This window comes from Notamacropus eugenii, chromosome 5, assembly GCF_028372415.1.
Source record: "Notamacropus eugenii isolate mMacEug1 chromosome 5, mMacEug1.pri_v2, whole genome shotgun sequence".
Lineage (NCBI taxonomy): Eukaryota > Metazoa > Chordata > Mammalia > Diprotodontia > Macropodidae > Notamacropus > Notamacropus eugenii.
The window spans coordinates 238,829,867-238,854,836 of record NC_092876.1 but is presented as its reverse complement, the minus strand read 5'-3'; the positions used below and the strand labels follow the sequence as shown (position 1 = coordinate 238,854,836).

General features: G+C 40.1%; 1 protein-coding gene across 3 annotated transcripts in view; it reads right to left on the bottom strand.

Annotated features, from left to right (window-relative positions):
* MTX2 (metaxin 2) overlaps positions 1-24,029 on the bottom strand; it is an 89,284-nt gene extending 65,255 nt beyond the window's left edge. The window contains exon 1 of one of the 3 annotated variants that reach the window (XM_072612409.1): positions 23,707-24,029. In XM_072612409.1, the coding sequence (XP_072468510.1) occupies positions 23,707-23,746 (40 nt within the window). In that variant the 5' untranslated portion in view covers positions 23,747-24,029. Of the gene's footprint in view, positions 1-23,232; positions 23,410-23,706 lie in introns of those variants that run through there. The other 2 variants (XM_072612411.1, XM_072612410.1) reach the window with 2 other exon arrangements.
* Positions 24,030-24,970: the final 941 nt, after the last annotated feature.

Here is a 24,970-nt window from a genome sequence, read left to right as displayed (position 1 = left end):
TTTCATGTTCATTAGACTGTTTACAGACGCTGAGGGGAATGGAACGTCTCCTTTTCTGACTTCAGGGATCTGCACCTGTTCACTCTCCCCCTCCCAACTTAAAAAGTCCCTCATCTTTCATTCAATTGGAAATCAGATTAATGTATGAAATCAGATTAATGCTGTATTGTTTCCTTTTAATTTTGAGGAACTGTTTTTAATGTATAAAAGTCTTCTCCTCCTCCCCCCCCTTCCCACACCCATCCCTGTATTCAGGGTCCAACCCTATGCCGAGAAAGGCTACTTACTGGTCTTGATTTGTTGGGCAAGTGGTATGCACTGTTTAGTAAATCAATAATCTTGGAAACTTGAACCAGTTTCCTCAGTCATTTCATCTTTCACCCACCACACAATCTGTCCACAAGTATTTATTAAGCACCTTCTATGTGCCAGACATTGTGCCAAGTGTAAAAAAGTAAAAACCATTCCTTCTCTCCAGGAGCTCAAATACTAATGGGGCAGACAACATGAAAATAACTATGCACATAACAAGATATGTGCTATCTCTGAGGGAAAGGACCCCAAGCAGAGCTCTTTGAGAAGATGTGTCCTGAAGGAGAGAAAGAAGGCTGAGAGTCAGAGGTGGAAAGCACTCAGGCATGGAGGACAGTCAGTGAAGAGACACTAAGAGAGAAGATGGATTGTCATGATAGAAGAACATAGGCCAGTGAAGCGGGATCGTAGAGTTTGTGGAATGGAATAAATAGTGAAACAGAATAAAACATAATTAGACTGGAAAGGTAGGAATGGGGCAGGTTGTGGAGCAGCTTTATATGCCAAAAAGAGGGCCTTGTAATTTGATCCTAAAAGTAAAAGGGAACAACTGGAGTTTACTGAGTAGAGAGATAGGACTTGGTCAGACCAGCCCTTTAGAAAAATGACTTTGGCAGTGGACGATAGACTACTGTGGGAAGAAACTTGAGCCAGAATGCTATTGCAATAGACCAGGTGTGAGGGGATGAAAGCCTGCACTAAGTTGGCAGCTGTTTAAATGGAAAGAAGACATGAATGAATTAAGAGATATGAATGGAGAGGCAGAGTATACAAGAGATGTAGTGAATGGAGAGAAGGAGGTGTATACAAGAGATGTGGTGAATGGAGAAAAGGGGGCATGTATAAGAGATGTAGAGACAGAAACAAGCCTTGGCAACAGACTGGATATGTGATGTGGGTGTAAGTGAGAAGTGTAGGTTGACAAGCCTATGTGACTGAGAAGATGGTAGTGCCCTTGACAATAACTGGGAAGCTGGGAAGAAGGGAGGGTTCGAGAAGTTCTGCTTGGGCCATGTTGAATCTTCAAGGCCTGAAATCCACTAAACTCTTTTTCTAATAGTGCTACTCTATAGAGAAGTATTTAGCTCCTAAGAAGTTAAGGGAATAAATTCGTCTATTCCTTTCCTAGTCATTCATTATCAGTGTTGAACCAAACAATTCAAACCAGAATTTAATTCAACAAACATAGGAACATGATACGAATGATGTAACAGTCAGATCTGTGTCTTAGGAATACCAATTTAACAATTATGTGTAGATTTGATTGTTGAGAGAAAAACTGGGAATGGGGATGGAAAGGGTAAGGTTAATTAGGATTAGGAAAACCTTACAATAATTCAGGGGAAGAATTTATCACCACACACACACAGTAAGGCACAAAAAGGAGGAGATGTATGAAATCAGTTATTAGAGATGGATGAATCAAGTAAGGACTTTTTTAAGGATGGTGGAGCCATCATGGACCTGTTTGTAGACAGCAGAGAAGCATTCAGAGGATAAGGAGGGACTAAAACTTAAGGGGGGGATGGAGGAGGCAAAATCTACAGAAGAAAACAGAATGGAATGGGATCACTTGCACAGGTAGAAGGACTGGCCTCTAGAAGGGCCACCTCTTCATGTGAAATGAGTGAAGAAGATAGATGCAGAAGGCATCTAAGTGATGGGAGATGAGAAGCTCTCAGTAAATGGCCTCAGTCTTTCAGTGAAATAAGAGCTGAGCCAGTGGGGAGATGGGAAGCTATGCAAGATTAGAGGAAGGATAAAACCACTGTGGTGAGTAAGACAGTAAGTCAATAAGGGAGACGTAAAAGGACTACCTTGCCCCAAAGAGGGTCTGGTTGAGATTATGGAACATAAATTTGGTGTGAACTCAGACAGCACACTTCAGGATTTTCTTCAACTTTGTTCAGCAGCACCTAAGTAGGAGCAAATCATAGTAATCCAAGGCTGAGGCTGGCAGGGCAAAACCTATCATAGGATAAGGGACCAAGGGACCTTAAAGAAGAGGGCAATGTAAAATTGAAGCAGTTCACCAAAGATTTGAGATGAGGAAGAGAGAAGAATGTAGCCAGTGTAGAGGTGACAGCATGGAAAAGAACTGAGGAGGAGAGGGACTGGAGGGAGGTTAAGGTGACAAAGAACAAGGTTTAGGGTGCCAAGCAGTGAGAAGAGTAGAATGACAATAGAGTACAACCACATAAAGGAAAGTCAGAATTCATGAACACGGAAGTAGTGCATTTGTGATGATGCTAAGATGAAGGGTATGATCATCTCTGTATGTTGCACTGGAGGAGGGAGGAGGTTATGCAAAATGACTAAGTTGAAGAATTGGTAGTTTAAGGAGATGCCTGAGTATCAGTATGTATGCTGAAATCCCTTAATATGATGGCATGTACTAGGAAAGAAAAGACCATAAGCCAGGTACTGAACTTACTGAGGAAGGAATGAAATGCCCTGAAAGTTAGAAGACAACAACCACCAGAATTTTTATTGGGTGTAGATACAGACTGAGGAAGCCTCAAAGAAGTTACTAAGTGATGGTGAAAGAGGAAGTTCTTGGAAGTGGTAACGGAGAGCACAGTATTCCAACTCTGCTACCTCAACCACTACATCAGGCTAAGTCAGTGGGAAGGAGTGAAAGGGCAGCCAGGGTCACAAAGGGTGGCCAAGAAAACTGCCATCAAGAGGGAGCCAGGTCTCAGTGAGAGAATTTCTATCTTCCAGAAAATGTGAGAAGTGGGAATGGAAAAGATTTAAGATGAAACTAGGTTTGTTACCTATGGAGCAGGCATTCCAGGGAGCAGAGTGGAAGGGGTGGATTGACTTAAGAAAGGGATATGGCAGGGGAAGTATGGAGAGGGTTGAGAGGAACAGGAATAAAGAATCAGTTGATGGAAAACAGAGAATGACTCAAAATCACTGAGATGGGAAAGTTATGACCAAGTGGGAGTTTGTTAATCATTGAGGAATAAGTTCAGATAGGTTATCAATATCCCTAGAGGTTAGGCCTCAGGGTAGTCCTCTTAGGGCCTTCAGCATCTCTGAAGAAGACCTGTGGAGGTGACCATATAGAATTGCATCTTTCCTTCCCTTTCTGGCAGAAAAGGCCAAGGCAAGACAAAAGACCAGCAGAGGAAGGAGCATAATAGAATGGCATTTTTCTCTTTCCAATGAGGTGGGAACACAAAAAGGTAAAGGGCCCGATGGATGGCATCTTCTCAATGCTTTACAATCTGGCTTCTGAGCACATCACTCAAGTGAATCTGCTCTCTTCAAAGTTACCAATCACCTCAATTACCAAATCAAATGGTCTTTTCTCGGTCCTCATCCTTCTCAATCCCTCTCATCTTGGATACTTTCTCCTCTCCAGGTTTTCATTACACTATTCTCTCCAGGTTCTCCTTCTACTTGCCTGATCATGTTTTAAATCTCTTACTGGATCATCATTTATATCATGCCCATTGACTCCTCACTCTCATTTTCAATCTTTCTCCAAGTCTTGTCAATATTAATTTAAAAACATCTATCTTATACAACCCCTTCTCTTCTCTGATACTGCTATCCTCCCCTGGTGCAGGCTCTCCTCACCTCACATCTGGGCATTTCCAGCAGCCTGCTTGCTACATGGCCTCCCTGCCCCCAAGTCTCTTCCAACTCCAAACTACCCTTCACACAGCTATTAAAATGATATTAAGTGAAGATTTGATCCTGTCACTCCTCTATATTGAATGGCTCCTTATTGACTCCAAGTTAAAATATAAAATTCTCAATCTATTCCTTCCTACTTTTCCAGTCTTTTTACACCTTAATGCTCTGGTTCAGTGACACTGGCCTCCATGCTGCTCCTTACACATGATACTGGCCATCCCCCATGCCTGGTATTCCCTCCCTGCTTATCTGTGACTCTTGGCTTCCCCAAAAATCCTCACCTAAAATCCCACCTTCTGTGGGTATATAGTAATTCATGCTATATACATCTGTTTGCACACAATTCTTTGTATGTTATCTTCCCTACTAGATTTTGAGTTCCATTAATGTAGGGCCTATTTTTGCCTTTCTTTGTATTTTCTGAGCTTGGGGTACTATAGTAGGCACTTAAGAGATGTTTCCTGACTTGACATGAGTATTGTCCAAGACTCTTTCCAGGTCCTATGCTTGAGAAGCGAAGCACACAAATAGTGTTTCTCTTCTCTTCCTACCCACTTTTTTTTATGAACTCACCAGTAAGTATTCATGGATTAAAATATCATCTCTAAGACAAAATATTCACAGACACATATCCAGTGCCAGACTCTCCCTTTAGCTTCACTGCTGCATTACTAACAGCCTATTTGACTATTCAAATTCAATGTCTCCAGTCCAACTCAAAACTTATTATCCCTCCCCTAAAACCTGGCTGATCTTCCACATTTCCTATCTTTCAAAAATCACCATTCTTTCAGTCTCTAAAGTTTAAAACCTCAGTATTATCCTGGAATCTTCCCTCTGTCACTACACAGAACCAATCAGTTCCATAGTCTTGCTGTTTATCTTCAAGATATCTAGCCTAAAGCCATGTTTTAAATGGTTACTTATAGATTAATGTTATGTTGCAACTTTGTGTTATTCAAAAATAAGCCTTGATTAATGAACTGAAACCACATTTATTTTGGAACTAAAGTAGTTAAAAGACAGTTTTTTCCATTAGAAGTAATCAATAAGGAAAATATAATTAAGTTGATAATTATGAGGTCTGAACACTAGCCAATTCAACATACCTATGTGAAAACAGAGATCAATTTTAAAATGGTACTCAGAAATCAATTACATAAAACTGACCAGGTTCTATAAGTTAACAAGGGTCAAGAAAACAAATTCTTAGTGTCAACAACTCAATGATTCAGAATAGAATAAGTACCAATTAAAGAAAGAGCTTTCGGTTTACTCATGGTATGATTGTCATTCCCTCAAAATATCTTTATTTATACCTGTGTACTACATTGTTATGAAAGTGATTTATCATTTTTTAAAATCAATTTTCCCAGAAAAACTGAAGATAGTAGTAAGAGGATTACTCAGAATTAGTAGATACAAAATAGGTCCCATCATGGCTACAACCACCAGTTTTTTAAAAGATGTATTTACTATTCTATTTCTACTAAAACGCTATGCTGATACTTCATTGTGGAATGGAGGTAAATGAACTTTCAAAATGTAATGCTGTCTTCTCAATCAGAAAAGGTTTCAAGTATAGGCCCCAAAAAAGACCACGAGTGTGTGGTCAGAAAACCAACCTAATAAATGCATAAAGGTTCATCATCAGAAATCAGCCTACCACTAGGCAATTAATTTTGGTGGAGGCAAAGCAACTCATATTAAGACGCACTACTAAAGTGCGTAGGCATTATTATGGCAGTAGGCATACCTAATGACAAAAGTCAAGCTCTTAAGGAAAAAGTGCTGTCTTGCATATGGGAAGAACAGAAGAATAAAAAAAGCCAAAACGCTGTGATTGACAAAGTACCTTCTTTTTCAGTATCTTTGCTATTTCCATTTTACAGGTGAGAAAACAGGCTCAAAGAGGGTAATCTGCCCAGTGTCACACAGCTAGTGCGCATCAAAGCCAACACGTACAAACAGGGCTTTTGACTCCCCAGTGTGGCATTCTTTCCACTATTTGGTAATGCCTCTCCACGTTTTGAGTTGTTTTACCAGCACTAGGCACAGATTTGCACTAGTATGGGCTGATTTTCTCAGCTGGTTTTCCTAAAAGCCCAAAGCAGGCATTTGTAAAACAGCTGACTTAAGTTCGAATAACAATCGCTGGCGCAGAATACAGGGAAGTTAGCTTGCTAGGCTCCATAGATAACATTCCAACAATGGTTTCCTTTGCACAGTCCTCTGTCTTACTGAACAGACCTAAAATAACCACAACCACAACTAGATCGTCTTAGCAAGTGGGATAACACTACAAGCATGATACCTAAACAATTCAATATCCCTTTATCCTAGAAAAGGAAGACATGGAAGATAGGAGCTTTATCATTAAGATGTCACTGTCCTTCAAGATGATATAAGCCTGAGGTACTCATACATCAAAACCCTCAATATCCGCTGCCCCTCTGATTAGAGGGATGGAGGCCAGAGCAGAGGAAGGAACTTCTTTCTCCCACAGCATCCATTTCAACAGGGCTACCAAAAAAGCTATTTCTTCACTTCCCACCTGCTGTACTCCTTTACCTTCTCTTCCACCTTCCCCTGCTAGTCTGTAAGCTCCTTGAAGGTTGGGAGTGATCTTTTTCACATTTGTATCCCCAGAACCTAGCACTGCACCTGGCACAAAACAACCACCTAATAAATGTTTACTGACTGGCATGGAAGAGGCCTATATTGCCTTGTAGATCAAGCATATGATGCTGGACCCTCCTCTCTCCCAGTCTCCAAATATTCCAAAGCACATCTTCATGCCTCAGGAAACCAGTGACTATTCTTCCCTTGTGTAAGAATACCAGTTAGCTTTGCCAGGATATATGAAGGAAATATCATGATCCATTACAAACGTACTTGAAATCCTGACCACCTTCTATACTTCCATCAGGGGCTGCACAGAAAAGTATTACAGAAGATTTCATTACAAGTAAATGAAACTTAGGGCTGAAGGCATCCCAGGGCACAGAGGGCCAGAGCACCCTCGTAAAATCAGCACAATCCCCAGAGCAGGCATTCCTGAACCAAGGGCTCTAAAGAGACATAGTGGAATGATTTCAGGATGTGGTCCAACAGGTCACTCCTGTGATTCACATAACTCCCATTTTTGTTTATATGTAGAGCCTGGGAAGGAGGGGAGGAGGGGGAAGAGAGAGAGAGAAGGAAGAATCAGTTAATAATTTGCTTAGCATCATTAGGCAAGAATTTTCGACTTTTCTTCTCAGAAGCAGTGTTCAATAATTTCAGAAAAGTAGACTCCTACTTGTCACAGAAATAGCATTCTGGTAAATTAAGCACCAAGGAACAAGCTGAGAAAATTAATGAACATGGAGGGAAAAATAAAGGAAAGAAAAAAATCCTGGAATGGCAGCCTTAATATTGGCAAAATGACAAATGCATCCAAAGGTAAAAATCATTCAAAACTTATATGGAACAATCAAAATAAACGTCAAATTAAAAGGAACAAAGCTAAACATATACTGGTAGTGTTCCCAAGCCATCATTTTAAAACAGTTTAGGGCTTATGGTTCTATCACAGAGAACACTGAAAGGAGAGGTAGGATTAGAACCACTAGTTTATTTATTTTTCTTCTAACATCAAGTCCTCTTAGTCTTGTAACTTTACTTTGGTTAAAATATTTTTATCCTTGTACAACTGAGCACACGTATACAACGTAATTTTCTCAAGAGATATGTGGGAAATTTCCCCCAAAATTTTTTTCTTTTTTTTTGTCTGTATACAGAATTCCAATCAAGTGTCTGGCACATAAGAATGGGCATTTCATAAACACATATTAACTGGGTGTCTCCAGAAAGTAACTAGAGTCTCATTTCACTGGATGAGCTTCTAAAGCAGTGGTTAAGGTAAAAAATCAAATACATTCAAAATTTATCCTTGAAAATTCCTTACATTGCCCATAAGTAGAGTATTTTTAAACAGCTGTAGTGGAAAAGGGGTAGGATCTTTTAAAATATAGAAGTCTGTATCAGATGCACCTGATGGTTGAGATGGAAACTAGATTTTTTTTTATGTTTATTTTTCAAGATACAAAGCTATTGACTAAGTGAGATATAACAAAGCATCATTAAAAAAAGTTTAGTGAATACTCTAAAGTGTAACTATTGCCTCTGTTTCTTTTCTTATCATTCACTTCTCATCCCTTATAATCTGGTTTCTGATTCCACCATTCAAATGAAAGTGTTTTTCACCAAGGTTAGCAATAATCTATTAACTATTAACTATTTAATTCAATGTCCTTTTCTCAGTCTCAATTTTATATTTCACCTCTTTGAAGCTTTTGAGTCATCATCCTGTCCTCATCCCAGACAGCTTCTCCTCCCCAGGGCCCAGTTTCCTTTTTGCTTTCCTCCTATCTGCCCACTCCTGAAATCTCCCTTGCTGAATCACAACCCCCTTACCCCCCAACTAAGTTTAACTATTCCCCAAGGATCTATCCCCCATCCTCTTCTCTTCTATACTCCCTCTGGTAGTAATCTCACCAGGTCCTAGGTTCTATTATCATTTTTATGAATACGGCTCCTAAATTTATTATATCCAAGGAGGGGAAGGAAATAAGCATTTATATAGCACCTACTATGTACCAGGAATCATGCTAAGTGCTCTACAAATCCTTACACAATAACCCTTCAGAGTAAGTACTGTTATTATCCCCATTTTACAAATAAGGAAACTGACGTGCTCAAGGTCCCACAGCTAGTGTCTGAACCTGGACTGGAACTCAGGTCTTCCTGACTTAGGCCCAGTACTCTGTTCACACAGACACCTAGATGCCTAACCTGCCCTAATTTCCTGAATTCCAAAATATTATTAACAACTGCCTGATGGATATCTCCACCTGAATGTCTGATAGGCTTTTCAAATTCAACATATCCAAAACAAGACTAGTTGTATTTCCACTCAACCCTTTGTCCACATCTCCTCATTTCTGCTGATGGCACTTACAATCTTTCCAATCACCAAAGTTCTCAATCTTAGAGTCATTTTTGACTCTTTCTTTTCCCTCAAACCCTATCTATATTCAATCACTTACTTGTCAATTTTACCTCCCCAATATATCTCAAATCCACCACCCTTCTACTAATGAAGACCTCATTACTTCTGACCTAGACTGCTGCAATAGCATCTTAATTGGCCCTTCCTGAACTCTAGGCCTTCCCATCTCCAGTCCATCCTCACTAGTTCCAAATGGCTATTACTAAGACATAGATCTCAAGACGTCATCATCTCCTCAAAAAACTTAAATGTCTCCCTTTTGGCTCCAGAATAAACTACAAATTCCAAAGTCCTCCACAATCTGGCACCCGCCTATCCTCTCAATCGTGTTTCTTCTTACTCTCCCTTTTCACATTCTCCATTCCAGTCAAACTGATCTGTTAAGCTATTTCCTGGAAATCCCACCTCCTATGTCTGTGCCTTTGCACAGATTATCCAGCAGGTGACAAATCCCCTTATGTCATAGGATCACCGATTTCTAATTGTAAGGGACTGGGAGCCCTCTGGTCCGACCCTCTCATAGTACAGGTAAGTAAACTTGAGGAAAGGACTTACCCAAGATCACTCAAGATTAAGTGTCCTAGGTCTTCCAATTCTCAATCCGGTGTTCTTTTCCACTTTACAACACAACATTTCACTTCACAACATTTCTAAGACTCTAGCTTCCTTCAAAGCACAGGTGTCAATCACCTCCAACAAGAGATCTCCCAGACTATATCTGATCTCACCTCCAGCACTGTGATTGGTAGTAGATAGGAATAATATGAACTCCAGAGGAAGAGAGGTTAACGAGCGATGGAGAAAGGTAGAACCTGAAAGTGGCAATGGGGATCAAGGAGTATTCTAGGTCCTCTGCCTTGACCATTGAGCTGAGGAGAATGAGTACTAGAAAGGGTGGCCAGAGAGGCTGTGTCATCAATGGGGAGTCAAGTTTCAGTAATATCTAGTAGATGGAAAGAGTGGGAGAGGAAAAGAATTATGGAACATTCCAGAGGGCACAGTAGAAGGACTGGGTAGCGTTTAGGTTGAAGCTTTTAGATGTAAGGTTTGAGGGAGATGGAAAAGAGTAATCAGATAATGCAACAGATATTTGTACTTGTGTATTCAAACATTTAAAAATAATCTCAATGAAACAAATTTGATTTGTAAGGAAAATACACCAGAAAACTGACTATCTATTTGCAATCTGAAAACAAAAGGAGAAAAAGAAAAATGTTTTTCCTTTTGTCTTCAGCTAACTGTGTTTATTGGCTAACTATTAAAGTAAGCATACCTATGAGGTCTGGTGAGCTATAGTATTAGGAGTGTAGTTTCACTCAGTATATTGAAGCCATGGTAGCCATCCTTTGAAGAAATCTGACACACTCCCCACTCTCTTATTCCCCTTATAACTGCCCAACAAATGAGGACCAGCAGCCTTCCTCAGCTTTGGCACTGGACCCGAAATACAGAGGGAGACAGACTTTTATGCATTAAAAATAATCAAATAAGACCAAATAATTAAAAGAAAACAATTAACCAGGATGCAACGTTAGGTAATCTGATTCCTAACTGGATAAAACATTAGGAAATTTTCAAGTTGCCTGCGGGAGAGTAAACAGGTGCAATTCTCTGAAATCAGAAAAAGAGGTGACCCACTCCCCCCAAGTGTCGGTGAACAACCAAAAGAACATGAAAACAGTAAATGACTGATCAATACAAAGTCAGTTTTCAGATAAGACACTGCTTGAGATATACAAATGTGAGAAAACTCCTTGTATCAATCTTTGGGTTTGACTGGGTTTCTGGTCAGCATAACCTCGGTCCTTAGTTAAGGGTCTCTAATCAGCAAGGAGAGGTGGTCTAGTTTACCAGACATGCAAGGTTAGGTTGAAACAATATAATAAGGTTTTCTCCCAATTGCCACAATTGAATAAAGCTTTCTCACAAGACAGAATTTGAATTACACCCATAACTGAATAGAAAAGGAACTGAATTAGCTGAAGAGTTGAGTCAGAAGATGGAATCAGTGTGGTTCACTCAATTCCCACAATTAACCACATGCTGTCCTAATGCCCTCAATTCCCTCACTACTTTGCCTATCCTCACAGTATAACAGCTGTATCCCTCCCCCAATTCCTCTTCCCATAAAGTAAGTTCCTCCAGGGCACAGACTATTTATCTTTGTAATGTTAGCACAGAGTACAGTGCCCAGCACAAAACAGGACTTTAAAAAAATGTTTGTTGAATTGAATTGAGACAATTCAAAATCACAAATAAGGGGGAAAAAATTTCTGCTTATCTAAGGAATGCAGGTTTCTTTGGCTATAAGACTCCCTTTATAAATATTATTTCTTTAAGCTAAATTTTAAATTACTTTTATTCCTTGAACCTATGGTTACTGATGGTAAAGGAAGCAAGCTCAGACACATGGCCTAGATCAAGGAGAAACCAGCTTGGGACAATCTGTCAGGGACAATCTATAGCATGGATTCATCACAGCTGAAGATCAAATACCAGCTTACACTGGAGTTAATGTCAAATGCTTGTTCCAGTTCTCTCTCAATAACTAAAATCAGAAATTCCAGTTCTAAAGTCTTGCAATAGGAGAAATTGTAATAATAATACTATTCTAAGAATCTAATAGAAAAATAAACATCAGTTTGATTTTAAGATTAAGTTTTATTTATATGATATATATCATAACATTCGTAATACATAAGACAATGAAAACCACATGCAAAATTATTGAGCTCAAAAATATTCTCTTTCTGCTGCATATTCAAAAGAAAAAAGTCAGCTATGGGTCAAATTTTTAAAGATTCATCTGCCAATATCATTTTAGAGAGATGAAACCCATTGAAGTTCTGTCGTCCATTCAATGTTTAATTACTAACATAATTCACTTACACAACAACTCACGTAAAGTACTTAAAGCCAGTGCTCTAAGCTGAACCAAATCTTGAAATATAGCATCTGTGAGAAAATCCAATTGTAAAGTCTGAGGAGAATTCACAGATCTGGATAAATATATAAACAAGATGTCTGTTTCTAAAAAAGCAAATAAAAATTCACACAGAGGTTTGGAGTCATGACTTCATGACAAAATTTCTTTGGCTTACATAAAAATGCTTCAAAATAAAAATATATAATTAGCACAAAAACATTGCTAAGTGTACATGCCCAATGAAATGCATTTTATAGTTTCTATTTTGCTAACGCAGTTACAGTTAATGGAAATTGCCATGACAAAATGATTGTTTTTATGAAAAGAGCCCCACTTTATTACTAACCAATCAAATTTCATTTTTATTACTGATGCTAAAAAGTTCAAAACCACGATTCATTCCTATGCCATACAAAAATAAGAAAAGTGTTCAAAACTAGAACAGAGGTTCATTTAAAAAGCGATAAAAATTAAAGCACACATTTCCTTCTTTTACTGGCGAAGCAAATGTTTCTCCACTACATATAAATGTGCTTGTTTGGATTTGGTTGCTTATTATATAATTCCTTGTCTTTTAGTGATGTATGAGTGAATTTTCAGTGTCTCTTCAAAATGCTTAGTCCATCTGACAACTGCTTATCAAGATATAAATGTTTCCAAAATGGTTCAAATGGGTAAGAATATAGTGGGGGGGGGGGGGGGGTTCAGTTTTCATTATAATATATGACATGTACTAATTTAAGTGTTTTAGCAAACATCTAAGCCTCAGAAAAACAGGTCCTCAAACAGAAGGAAAAAAGAAATTTTATGGTGTACTAATTAACATACGTGCTTATTCTAAGTTAATAAGGTTTTTTTTAAAGTTATTGCTAAAGTAAGAAATATCAAAGTTACAAAATCAAAAATTAACACCAGATTAACTATTGACTATTTCAAAACTAGATAACTTGTATTTACAAGAGACATCAACTAGTAACTCATCAACATTTTATAAAACATAGCAAACTTTGTGTTTTAAAATCTAAAGGTGGAAAAATTTCCTTTAAGTACTAAAAAGCAACCAGACTGGTTTTCACTGCTATCAAAGTACTTATAGCAAAAATTCTCTAAAGAGCCTAAAATAGCACTGACATATCTTTTTAATTTGTTATGACTTACTCTTTTCCCTTTATCATTTATATGCAAACCTCCCCCACCCACCACACTCTTTGTTCCCCAGCAGGTAAGGCTCATAACTAAGAGTTACGAGTATTATACTACAATACGTATTATACATGAATACACTAAATAAAGGTTCTTCAATTTCTAGCTGCTCGCTCACTAACTCTGAAAAGAACACTTTCCCTAATTCTGTGTAGAACTCTAGAAGAATAATAGAAAAAAAGGTATAGAACACCTTTGTTTTCAAGAGTAAGCTGAATCTTACAAGTCTGTATATTCTTCCCCAATATTCTGGTGAAAAGATTACTGTGATTTGAGTATTCAGGTGGCGTTATAGTGTTGCTATGTCCTTTACAATCATATCCATTACTCCTCAAAAACCTCTGTGAACTTAAGTCTGACTACCCTCACCAAATTTTCATCTTAGATCAATACTCTCCCATGTTTTTGAGCTTAACAGACCACCTAATCTATTTTTCACATTCAATTCTTCAATTACTAATGGAATTACTGGGGCAACTACACTGGGAGAAACCAACAAAAATGCCATGCTTCCTTTTATTACATTTTCTTCAAGAGATTCTATGGCTCTGTGGAATACAATTTCAAAACCACTTTCTGAGATCATACCACAAAAGCAAGTACCCAAAGCTAGAAATGGAATCTTAATCACCTACATGTTCAAGAACAGAGGAAAGGTCCCATACCTTCTATTTTCAATCTGTTAAGGGAAACAACAGTTTACACAGTATGGAAAATGCTGGACTAGGAATTAAGAGATCTGGAGGTTATAATCCTGGCTCTGACATTATCTGGTAAGTATCCTTTGGGTAGGTGACCTAATTTCTCTCCTTTACTTTACTTTTATCTTTAATCAAGGTTGGATAAATGATCTCTAAGGTCATCTCGAGCTTTAACATGACATATTGTTTTATATGTATCTATTATCCAAGTTATTAAAATGAAGAAACTGTGGCATAACAGGATTAAATATTATGATCAAAATGAAGAAAGTCTGTGAAATAAGAAGAAATACAATTCAGGGGTGGCAGTAAAGGAAGAAGAGAATGGTGTCATGGATAAATGGTCAAAATTTATGAGCAGACATTTTTCAAAGAAATACAAATTATCAATATACATTTGAATATTATTCAAATTCTCTAATTAGAGAAATTCAAATTAAAAACAAGCTCGATGTCAACTTATTTCTACTAAACTGACAAATATAGTTTTAAGTTAAAAATTAAATGGTGATGAAGGAAGGAACAGTTATCTCAGTTATATGCCTGACAACAGTGAATTGGTACAATAATTTTAGAAAGCAAAATGAAAATATAGTATAAGAGTTACAGTTATTCCTACCTTTAGACCCAAGTGACTCTATTGCTAGGAATATAATATTAATATGATATGATATATATGATATAATAATATAATATAATAGTGAAAGGTCAGTCAGCCAATAAGCATTTATTAAAGTGTCTACTATGTGCCAGGCACTGGGCTAAGATAAAAACAATCCCTGCCTTCAAGGTGGTCACAATCTAATGGAGACAAAACAAGCAAACAAATATGTACAAAAAGCTATATATTGGATAAACAGGAAATAATCAAAAGAGAGAAAGCACTAGGATTACAAAGGACTGGGAAAAACTTTCAGTATAAAGGAGGATTTTAGCTGAAATTTGAAGGAAGCCAGAAAAACCAAGAGGCAGAGATGAGGAAAGAGATTAATTCAGCCATAGGGAAACAGACCACCAAAGAAAATGCCCAGAGATGGAGTGTCTTATTTGTGGAAAAGCCCAGAGGCCACTTTCACTGGATGGAACAGTATGAGTTGGGGAGGAGGAAGGTATAAGAAGACTAGAAAGGTAGGAGGGGGATAGATTAACTTAAATTCTATGAAAGGTGGTAGCCCAGATCTGATAAAAAATCGTAACTTAGATACTGAATCATAACTTAGATACTATCACTGGTACATGACCAGTACCCCACCTTGAGTGCCTCAGCACCTACCCAATAGTGCTCAGTAAACGTCTTGATGTCTAGGAACCGGGTTCAATACTAAGCATAAACTAAAATGTTAGCCAAAACATTAACTACGCAGAAAAAATAAAACATCTATTAATCCTCAGTAAAGCACCCTATAGCTCCTCCTCTCTTTGTCTGATTTCTAGAATTACCACAGGGATTTTTTTTTTTGGGGGGGGGGGAGGTCTCCACAGAGATCCATGATTGACCTGGCCACTGCTTCAGACTGCTGATTATCCGAACTCTTGGCAGGGATTCATCATACTGGTTCCCAATGTAAATAACCCAATTGCTTAAACTACCTACATTCATTCTGGAGCTCCTTGGCCTTTTCTTCGGTATTGAATTTGTCCCCTTGTTTAGGAGGGAGCTCTAGACCTTACAACAGGTGACAAGGTCAGACTTGCACTTTAGGAAAATCACTTAGAACAAAGTGAGTGGAGGATTGACAGGAGTAGAGAAGAGACTTGTGGTAGACAGAACCACCAGGAGGCAACTGCACCAGTCCAGGAGTGAGAAAAGGGTCTGTAGTATGGTGGTAGTTGTCTTAGAAGAAAAAAAGATGTGTATCTGAAAGATGTTACAAAGAAATAAATAAGCCCTAGCAACAGATTAGATATGGGGTGGATGACAAATAGTGAGGAGTCAAGAATGACTCATAGGCTGTGAGCCCTGGGGGGCTGGGGGAATGGTGATACCCTCAACTCTAGTAAGAAAGTTTGAAAGTGAGGAATATTTCCGGGGAAAAATGATGGTGTTTGTTTTGGGCATGCTAAGTTTAAAATATCTACTGGACATTCAACTTAAGATGCCTAATAAGCAGACAGACAACTGAGGCTGGAGCTAGATTAAGTAGGTGTGAGAGTCATTAGGACAGACCAAATCCAAGTAGTAGAGGGAAAAAAGAGGAAGGGACTTGGGACAGAGCCCTCAGGATATCCATCCATGGGAAGACCAGGATGAGGAGCCAGCAAAGGAGACCAAGAATGAGTGGTCAGACAGAAATGACAAGAATCAGGAACGTAGTGTCACAGAAACCTGGGAAGAAGAAAATATCAAGGAGAAGAGAGTAATAAATGGAGTCAAGAAGGATGAGGACAGAGAAAAGGAGGCTGGACTGGACAACTAAAGGTACACTGGTAACTTTGGAGAAAGCACTTTGACTGAATGAAGGGGGAAAGGGACCTAGTTGAACAAAAATAATCACAACAGCTTTATTCTTAATAGAAAAAATATATAACCAATACGTCAAATGATTGGGGAATGGCTAAAGAACTTGTGATATACTGACATAATAAAAATTATTATGCCATACAAATATGAATAATAAAACAAATTTGTAAAGACAATGAAACTGATTACATCTATGTAAAATGTTCTGTTGTTCAGTTGCTTCTGAGGATCATATCTGGCAAAGATAGTGAAGTGTTTTGCATATGGATTAAAACAAACAGAGGTTAAGTGATTTGTCCAGGGTTACAAAGCAAGTGTCTAAGGCAGAATTTGAACTCAGGTCTACCTGGTTCCAAGTCCAGCACTCTCAACTGTAACACTTAGCGGCCTCTGTAAAACACAGGGCCCAACCTCCCCCCAAAACTGAAGAGTTTAAAAGGGCATATGGAAGCAAATTAAATGTTTTTATTTTTGTTTTGGTTTTTTTATGAGGCAATTGACTTGTCTATGGCCAGAGACTTGGTAAGTGTCAAGTCTCTGAGACTGTATTTGAACTCAAGTCCTCCTTACTCCAGGGCTCTTATTTTGTTAAAGTTAATATACACTTAAAACAAATTATTTAGAATTTACAATTTTATGTACAATGGTTTTTATTTGTGTGAAATTTGAATATTTTTGATTCTGATGATCAAGTTTGAACATCTGATAAAAGAAAAAGACTGAAACTCAAACTAGCCTAAGAATCAAAAAGGCTTAATTAATCACATATTCTCCAGCACCTACTTGCCAAAATGAGGCAAACATGATACTGAGGCTTAATGGCAGCCTCAATTCTGGCATGCACCTACTTACCAGGGTAGTTTTCAAGGCTGGCAATGCTGGACAGAACTTGCATGAAAACTATGAATAAACAAAGGAAGGAAATGAGAGGAAGGAATAACAGGGCCATCAGTTCTTGACACTGGCCAAGAACCAGTGGCAAAGGTGGAACAACATCGAAGGAGCTGCCACCCAGCAGCCAATGGGTCAGTAGACAGAAAGCAGAAACCCAGACAGAGCGGGGGGGAAAGGCTTGGCGAGTCAGACTCATTCCTGCCTGGCATCCATTTCATCATACATATCTCCAATGAAAAACACCTGGGGGCATCAACAATCTGCACCCAACTCTCTTTTACAGAGAGCAAAGCATTTTTATAACAAAGAACAATGTTACAAGGATTTACCAAAGTACACATTCTTACTCAAAATAAGTAACCTAGAATTTCACATTATAAACTTCATTTACATAATTTCAGTTACAGCGCATAAACAAAACACTCAACACAGAACAGTTTTTAAGTCTTGTCAAACTCACTATTAGAAGCAGAGTCAGATGACAGTAATAAACTTCCAGGAGAATGTAGTACACAAAATGGAGCAAGAGGGTATTGGCCTACAGGGACAACCTAGAAGTGCAGTAGGAAGGTGCAATATAAAATTAAGACTTGGCTTGTAATCAGAAACCTGGGTTCAATACAGCCTCACACACTTCCTAGCTGTGTGTCCCTAGGCCAGTCACTTAACCCCTATTTTGCATCAGTTTCTTCACCTATAAAATGGGGATATATAATAAAACTTACCTCCCAGGGTTGTTGTGGCTCACTGAAGAAAATAATTACTTAAAAATCAGAACTGGACAAGGGTCATTTAATGACTCCATGAGATACCAAGAAACTATAAAACGAAGTCAAAAGAAGAGACTATTATCTCCTTGAGAGCAGAGATTATCTTTCGCCTTTTTTTGTATCTTTAGAACACAGCTTGGTACATAATATATGTTTAACAAATGCTTACTGACTGTTGCCCCTTAACTTGGGAACCTATCGTGGCTGAGCAGAAGGTAAACTTCCATAAAAAAACAAAGATCAGCACGATCTGTTCCATTCACCTTTTAACACTCAGTGCCTATCACAATACTTTGAATATAGCGAGCGTGTTTGATGACTAATACAACGTACAGATTGTTACCAAAATGAGTTAATTTCCTCAAATGAAAAGCGGCAAATTCACTCTGCTCACAAATTTTCTCATTTGTAAAATGAGAGGGTACGACTAGACATTAAAGGTCTAAAATCTACCTTTAGGGTCTGCCAACTCCAAAATCTTATCATTCTTAGCACTAGATATTTCACTGACTGTGTGACTGTCAGGGATGTATCTTCCCTCTCATGTAGAGAGGGCAGTTCATCCGTACAGTGTCATTATCAACAATTTATGCGAATGTTCTCCCATAAATCCTTCAGCAGATTATCGTTTTTGTTTGTCCTCCATTTCCAAAAGGACCGACGACATCATGGAGTGAGTAAACTGAATTTAAGTAAGGCACCAAGTTGCACTCTCTCTTTCAGAGTCATCAAAGTTCAGTGGCAGGACAAAAGTCAATTTGACTGGCAATAGCCCAGGATTCACTGGCATCTGCAACGTCTGACCACGATCTAAGCAGAGATTTGAAGTAAATTAAGGATTCTAAGAGGCAAAAGAAAGAAGGAAGTGTATGCCACTGTGGAGGGAACCTGTGCAAAGGCACAGAGAATGAAGAGTTGTATGCAAGGAACAAAAAGGAAGTTAGTTTGGCTGGGCTTAGAAAACATAAAGGAGAATAATATATAAATCTATAAATGCATTTACAGCCAGATTCTGAAGGCATGATTCAACCCTGTTAATTTACAGATGAGGAAACTGCTACAGAAAATGGTTACATAGGAATTAAGTAGTAAAATCAGGATTAGAATCTAGGTCACCCATTGAAAGAACTGCACAATTACCCAAATGCAACTCACAGTGTGCTCTCTCCCTCTCTCTCCCCAGTTCAAAGCTCAGCTTACTACCTATACAATAGTACCTGTGCATGATGAGCTAACTCAAAGGGCTACCACTCAACTACAAATCATAATCTGGGCAATAAACATCCTTTACCTACTTGATTTATTCTGTGATAATTATGCCATAGATCCCAAAGAGAAACACTTGTTGGTATTAGCACATGTTATTCACAAAGAGTAGCATTTCACCATCTAAAAGGAATTCCACAGCTATCTGAACTCTTTGCCAGGAAGGTAGTGAACACATTTGGAAAGTATACTACCCATCCCTCTTCTCCCCATCCCCCACCTTGTTTCCACTGAAATAGAAATGTAGCAGTCCTTCTGGACACAAGAAGTCCAAATTATTTTAAGGCTCCTTAATTATTAAAAGGAACGGCAAATTAAGACTTCATACAGTCAGTCACCTTGAAGTCTCTTAATTCAGGGGTTCTTGACTTTTTTTGTCATGAAGCCCTTAAGTAATCTGGTGAAGCTTTTGCCCTCATTCTCAAATGAGATAATATTTGTAAAGCACTTAGCTCAGTGCCTAGCACATAATAGAAACTTAATAAATGCTTGTTCCTCTCTTCCCTTCTCAGAAAAAATTTTAAATACACTCGTAGGATTACAAAGGAAACCAATTGTATTGAAATAAAGCTAAACTCTCTTCCCATCCAAGTTCATACCCACTCCCCCAAATTTCAGAAACCCCCTTACTGTGGACCTTAGGATAAGAATTCCTACCTTAAATGCATTTCTTAAATCTATTTATCACATTTATTAAGTACCTACTATGTGCTAGGCACTGTGCTAAGAGTGGGGTATACAAAAAGGCAACAAACAGTCCCTGCCTTCAAGGTCAATCTAACCAGGAAGACAACATGGGAATATATAAAGAAAAAGCCATATTGAATCTAAAGGTGCACGTGGGGGTTTAAAGTGTAAGGAGACTGGAAATGTAGGAGGGGGCTAGGTTATGAAAGGCTCCAAATGCCAAAGAGAGGATTATTATTACTGAGTGGGGAGTGTTGACATGATCAGAATTAGGAAAATCACTTCAGTGGCTGAATGGAGATCTCTGCTACTTTGCCTCAAGGTGAAAAGCAGTATAAAATGGTGGAAAGAGGATCAAACTAGAAATCTGGATGCCAAATTCTAATTCTGGCTCTGACACATATCTGCTGTTTAACTTTGGACAAGTTCCTGGAGGGGCTAAGTTTCCTTATGACTCAAAAATTCTGACGCTGCAATTTTTTCCTTAGTGCAGCATTCTGAACTTTTAATGATTAGAATATTGAGACTTGAATATTAAGTACTGATCTAACAAGGTATATTTTTAAAGTATTTTTCATCTAGATGTCACCAAATACAAAAGGACCATTGATTTAAACTTGTAGAATGGGCTTTCTTGGCTCAAAGCATGAAATTCAAAACCTTCAGGGAGTTTCACTATCTCCATAACCAAATCCATGATACCTCTTCACAATACTGAATTAAATGTTCAGCCTTAGCGTCTCTCCTGAGCTCCAGTCCAACAGAAGATTGAATAAACATTTAAAAGTAGGATGCCCCATATGTCTCAAACTCAACAAATCCAAAACAAAACTCATCATCTTTTCCCCCAAAACCAGCTGCTCCTCCAGACTTCTCTATTTCTGTTGATGACAGCAACAACTTCCAGTCACTCAGGTTGGCAACCTTAATAATCCTTAACTCTTCATTTTCCCTCAGCTCATGTAACCAATCAGTTGCCAAGTCTTGTGGATTCTACCTTCACATTTCTCAAACCCATGTCCTTCTCTCTGCGTCAAATGGGCACCATCCTCAAAGGCCCTCATCACCTTCTGCCTTTAGTAATTTAACTTCCTGATTGATCTCACTACCTCAGCTCTCCCTTGCCCAGCCAAACTCCCATGACTTAAATAAAGCATATAAATCTGCAATATCTGTTTGGCATTGAATGCTTTTCACAATCTGGCTGCAAATTACCTTTTCTCTCTTAATATATATATATATATATATCACTCCTCTTCAAACAGTCTACAGTCCAAACTATGAGTGTTCCTTAGAGGCCAATCCACCTTTTATCTCTGTACGTTTACACAGGATGCCCCCAAAGCCTAGAACACACTCCTCCAACCTCCTTCACCTCTACCTTTTACAATTTCTAGTTTCTTTAAAAGCTCAGTTCAAATGCCACCTCTTACATGAAGGTTTTCCTAATCCCCCTCTTCTAATGCTATTTCCCTTGTGTATTATGTGTATACATATGCATATATATGTACATATAATATATATGTGTGTACATATTGTCTTCCCATATTATAGAATGTAAGCCTGTTGAGAGTAGGTACAGTTTCATTTTTGTCCTCATATCCCCAATGGCTAAAACAGACCTTGGCACATAATGGACACCTAATAAATACTTGTTGATTGATGAACTGATCAATCAGTTGAGTGATGAAGAAATAAGAGAAAAATATAGCAAGTTTTAATTGTTGGGGCAAAAAGAAGTTAGCAAAACAGTGAACATGCTTAAAAAATTTTTTACTCTCCAAGTCTGGAAAAATGAGATTCATTATTAAGGAATACTGGATATATATGATAATGTACCCCCAAGCAAGTCTTTAGTTTACAGAAATGTTCGGACCAACTACCACCTTTAAAAAAACCAAAAAGCAGCTCATCATAGTATATATCTCAAAGCAAGATTTAAAAATATATATATATATTATATATATGATACAGTGGTTTGGGAGTTTTCCCTCATGCTTCTCTCATAATTTCTAGAAATTGGCCTCTTTTAACCTTCAGTTGTTTATTTCCCTATTTATACTGTCTCTTTCATTGTAGTTGAAGGTACTTCAAAAAATGACAATTTTAAATATGGTCTTAATACCGGTATATGTCAAAAGCAGCCCTTGAACCAAAATTTTTCTACCTTCTGTATCTGACTGCCACTCTACAATGGTCGGTATACAATATGTAAGCAACAGCAGAATTAATAGCAGCAATCTTTCTTGTCTCTTGGAATACAGCAAGAGGATTGTGAAAATCTAAAAACTGACTTCCAGAATGGAAAAATTATAATCTGATGTTTATGTTAAAGAAGAAATGCTTATGGATCCCTGCTTTATTGAAAAATTACACAACTGTTTCTGTAGCCTGTAAATATAAAGGGGAAAACCTCTATCACAACAAAACAAAAACACTTAAGGCCAAAGTTAAAGTAACAGTGCTCACATGCATAGAATGGATTGAAAAACACTTTGGAGAGTATTATGGTACCTACATTGGGACACTGAACCTAACCTCCTGATTTTAAAATGAATACCCATTTTGAAGACTTATATGAACTGATGAAAAGTGAAGTGAGCAAAACCGGGCTAACCTTGTACACAGTAACAGCAGTATTGTTCCACCGTTCAACTGACTTACCTACTCTGATCAACACAATGGTCCTCAACAATTCCGAAAGCCTCATGATGAAAAATGCTAACCCCATTCAGAGATTTCACTCTGAGGATCATGAAAGCATATTTTCTTTCACTTTATTTTTCTTGCTTTTTTCTGCAACACTCCTAATATAGAAATACATTTTGCGGGACTTCACATGTATAATGTGTATCATTGTTTGAATTAATGGGTGAGAAAGCGGCTGGAGGGAGTTTGGAATTCAAAAAGTAATATAAAAAATTTAAAAATGAATAAAAAATCAACACCCACTTAAGAAGCGCGCCTTTAAAGCTAAAAGCTTACTCCAATCACAAACATTTATAGGGTTTGTACTATGTGCAAAAGCACTGTGTGGGATGCTAGATATAGAAAAGACTGAAAAAATATATACAAAAGACCTCTGCCCTCAAGAAATGCACTCAGATTTTCCCCACTCCCTACTTCAATTTTAGGCACTTGGTACTTTCTTAAATTTCCATTTTGTTTGGCTTTTTAGATTCCGATCATCAGTATCTACAAAAGGCTGCTCATTTGGGAACAACGCCAACCGACGCTGAGGGTTCGGTGACCAGACCCATCTGGAGAAGCCAAGTTCCAATCGCGCCCACCGAAGCGGACAGCTGGCCAACCTCTCCAGGACGCAGGCCGCTCCGCAGAGTCCGCGTCCGAGGAAGCAGAGCTGGACGACCTCCGGTGACCTCCGAGGCTCCTGCCAGGGTCCCTGCTTCCGCTCCTCTCCAGATCCCGGGTATGGGCGGATATCCCCAAAATGACAGTGCGCTAGGCGAGCCCCTCCGCCCGGGCCTAGCTTAGGTCCAGCCCCAAGCTAAGGACGACCCCCTCCGGGAAGAGGGGGCCGCCGACGGGGGTCAAAGGGCTGCGGGCACAGTGACGTAGGCGCTGAAGGGGGGTGCCCACCCCTCGCAGCCCAACCCCCCCCAGTCCTATCTAACGTGGCCGGAGCAGAGCCATGACCCCCCACCCCACCCCCACCCCCACCCCCGGTCCTTCCTGAACTCGCTCGCCTCTGGGCCCTCCGGGGCCCTCACCTCGGGCGCGGCCCCGCCCCTCCCGCAGCCCCGGCCCGGAGGAGCGCGCGCTACCTGCGACCTGGGAGACCAAGGCTTCGGCCACCAGGGACATGCTGGCGGTGCGGCCCGCCTAGGCCTCGCCTCGCCGCCGCTCCTCCTCCTCCGCCGCCGCCGCCGCCGCCGCCGCCGCCTGCGCCTGCTCCCGGGGCTGGGGGCGCGGAGCACGGCGCTTCCGGGCCGCTCTGTGTCTCCTCCCTCCGCGGCGGACCGGCCCGGGAAGTGGCACAAGGTTACAGCCCGAGCCCCGGCAGGAACTTCCTGCGCCGTGACAATCACGCCGCCGGGCAGCCGGGACGCCTTCCCGCCCCGCCGCCGCGCCGGCCCCTCCTCCTCCCCAGCCGCCGCCAATCCGCGGCCCTCCTCAGTTTCCCCTTCTGTACCCGGAGAGGGTGGGCCCACGTGACCGCCACGGTCCTTATCCGCCCTGGGCCCCGTTTCCGGGCCATCTGAGCCCCTTCGGCCGGTTTTGTCGTTAGCCTTTCTTCGTATCCGCAGTGCTTAGCAAGGGCCTGGCAAACAGTAGGCGCTTAACGAACGAGCATTGAGGTGACAACGGAACACCCCCGCCAACCCTGGTGCGTGCGGATTCTTATCACCTCCCGCTCAGGACTGGCGCGATGGCTAGAGCGCTGGACCCCGACCTCAGAGGTGCACTAGTTGCGTCCCTCTGGGCACGTCGCCTCACGGTGTCTGCCTCAGGCCTCTCATCTGTAAAATGGGGGTGGGAATGAGAGGATGTGCGCGAGTTCAGCGCAGCGCCTGGCACAGAACTGGCACCCCCTGAAGGTGCGGGTGGTTCTAGCTTCGAGGCCCTCCCAACCCCCTCCAGTCCGCCCTCCTCTTCCCCAGGCCCAGGTGTGACCCGGTCACACACACCTGCACCCACGTTCGGTAGACCTCGGTGCTGACCGCCGTAAACCAGGGCTGGCCACACCCAAAGACCCCGCCCACCGGACTGACCAATACTGGACTAACACTACGAGGAACTGGAAAACCAGCTTCGGAGAGAAGGTCCAGACGGTGCCTCACGGCGATGCGAAGGCCATCCCTGTGGGCAGACTGGCAGAGCAGGGAATGGTTCACCTGCCAGGTCCATGGGAAGGGAAGGACTTGGGACCAAACAAGACGGAGAGCGTTATGGAATGTAAAGTACATCATTCTGATTATGTTAAATTAAAAGCAATGCGACCAAAATTTAAAAGAAAGCAGGGAAGCCATCTTTTATAGCAAGCATCTCTCATAAAGTCCTGATTTCTCAAGTATATGAAGAACTTGG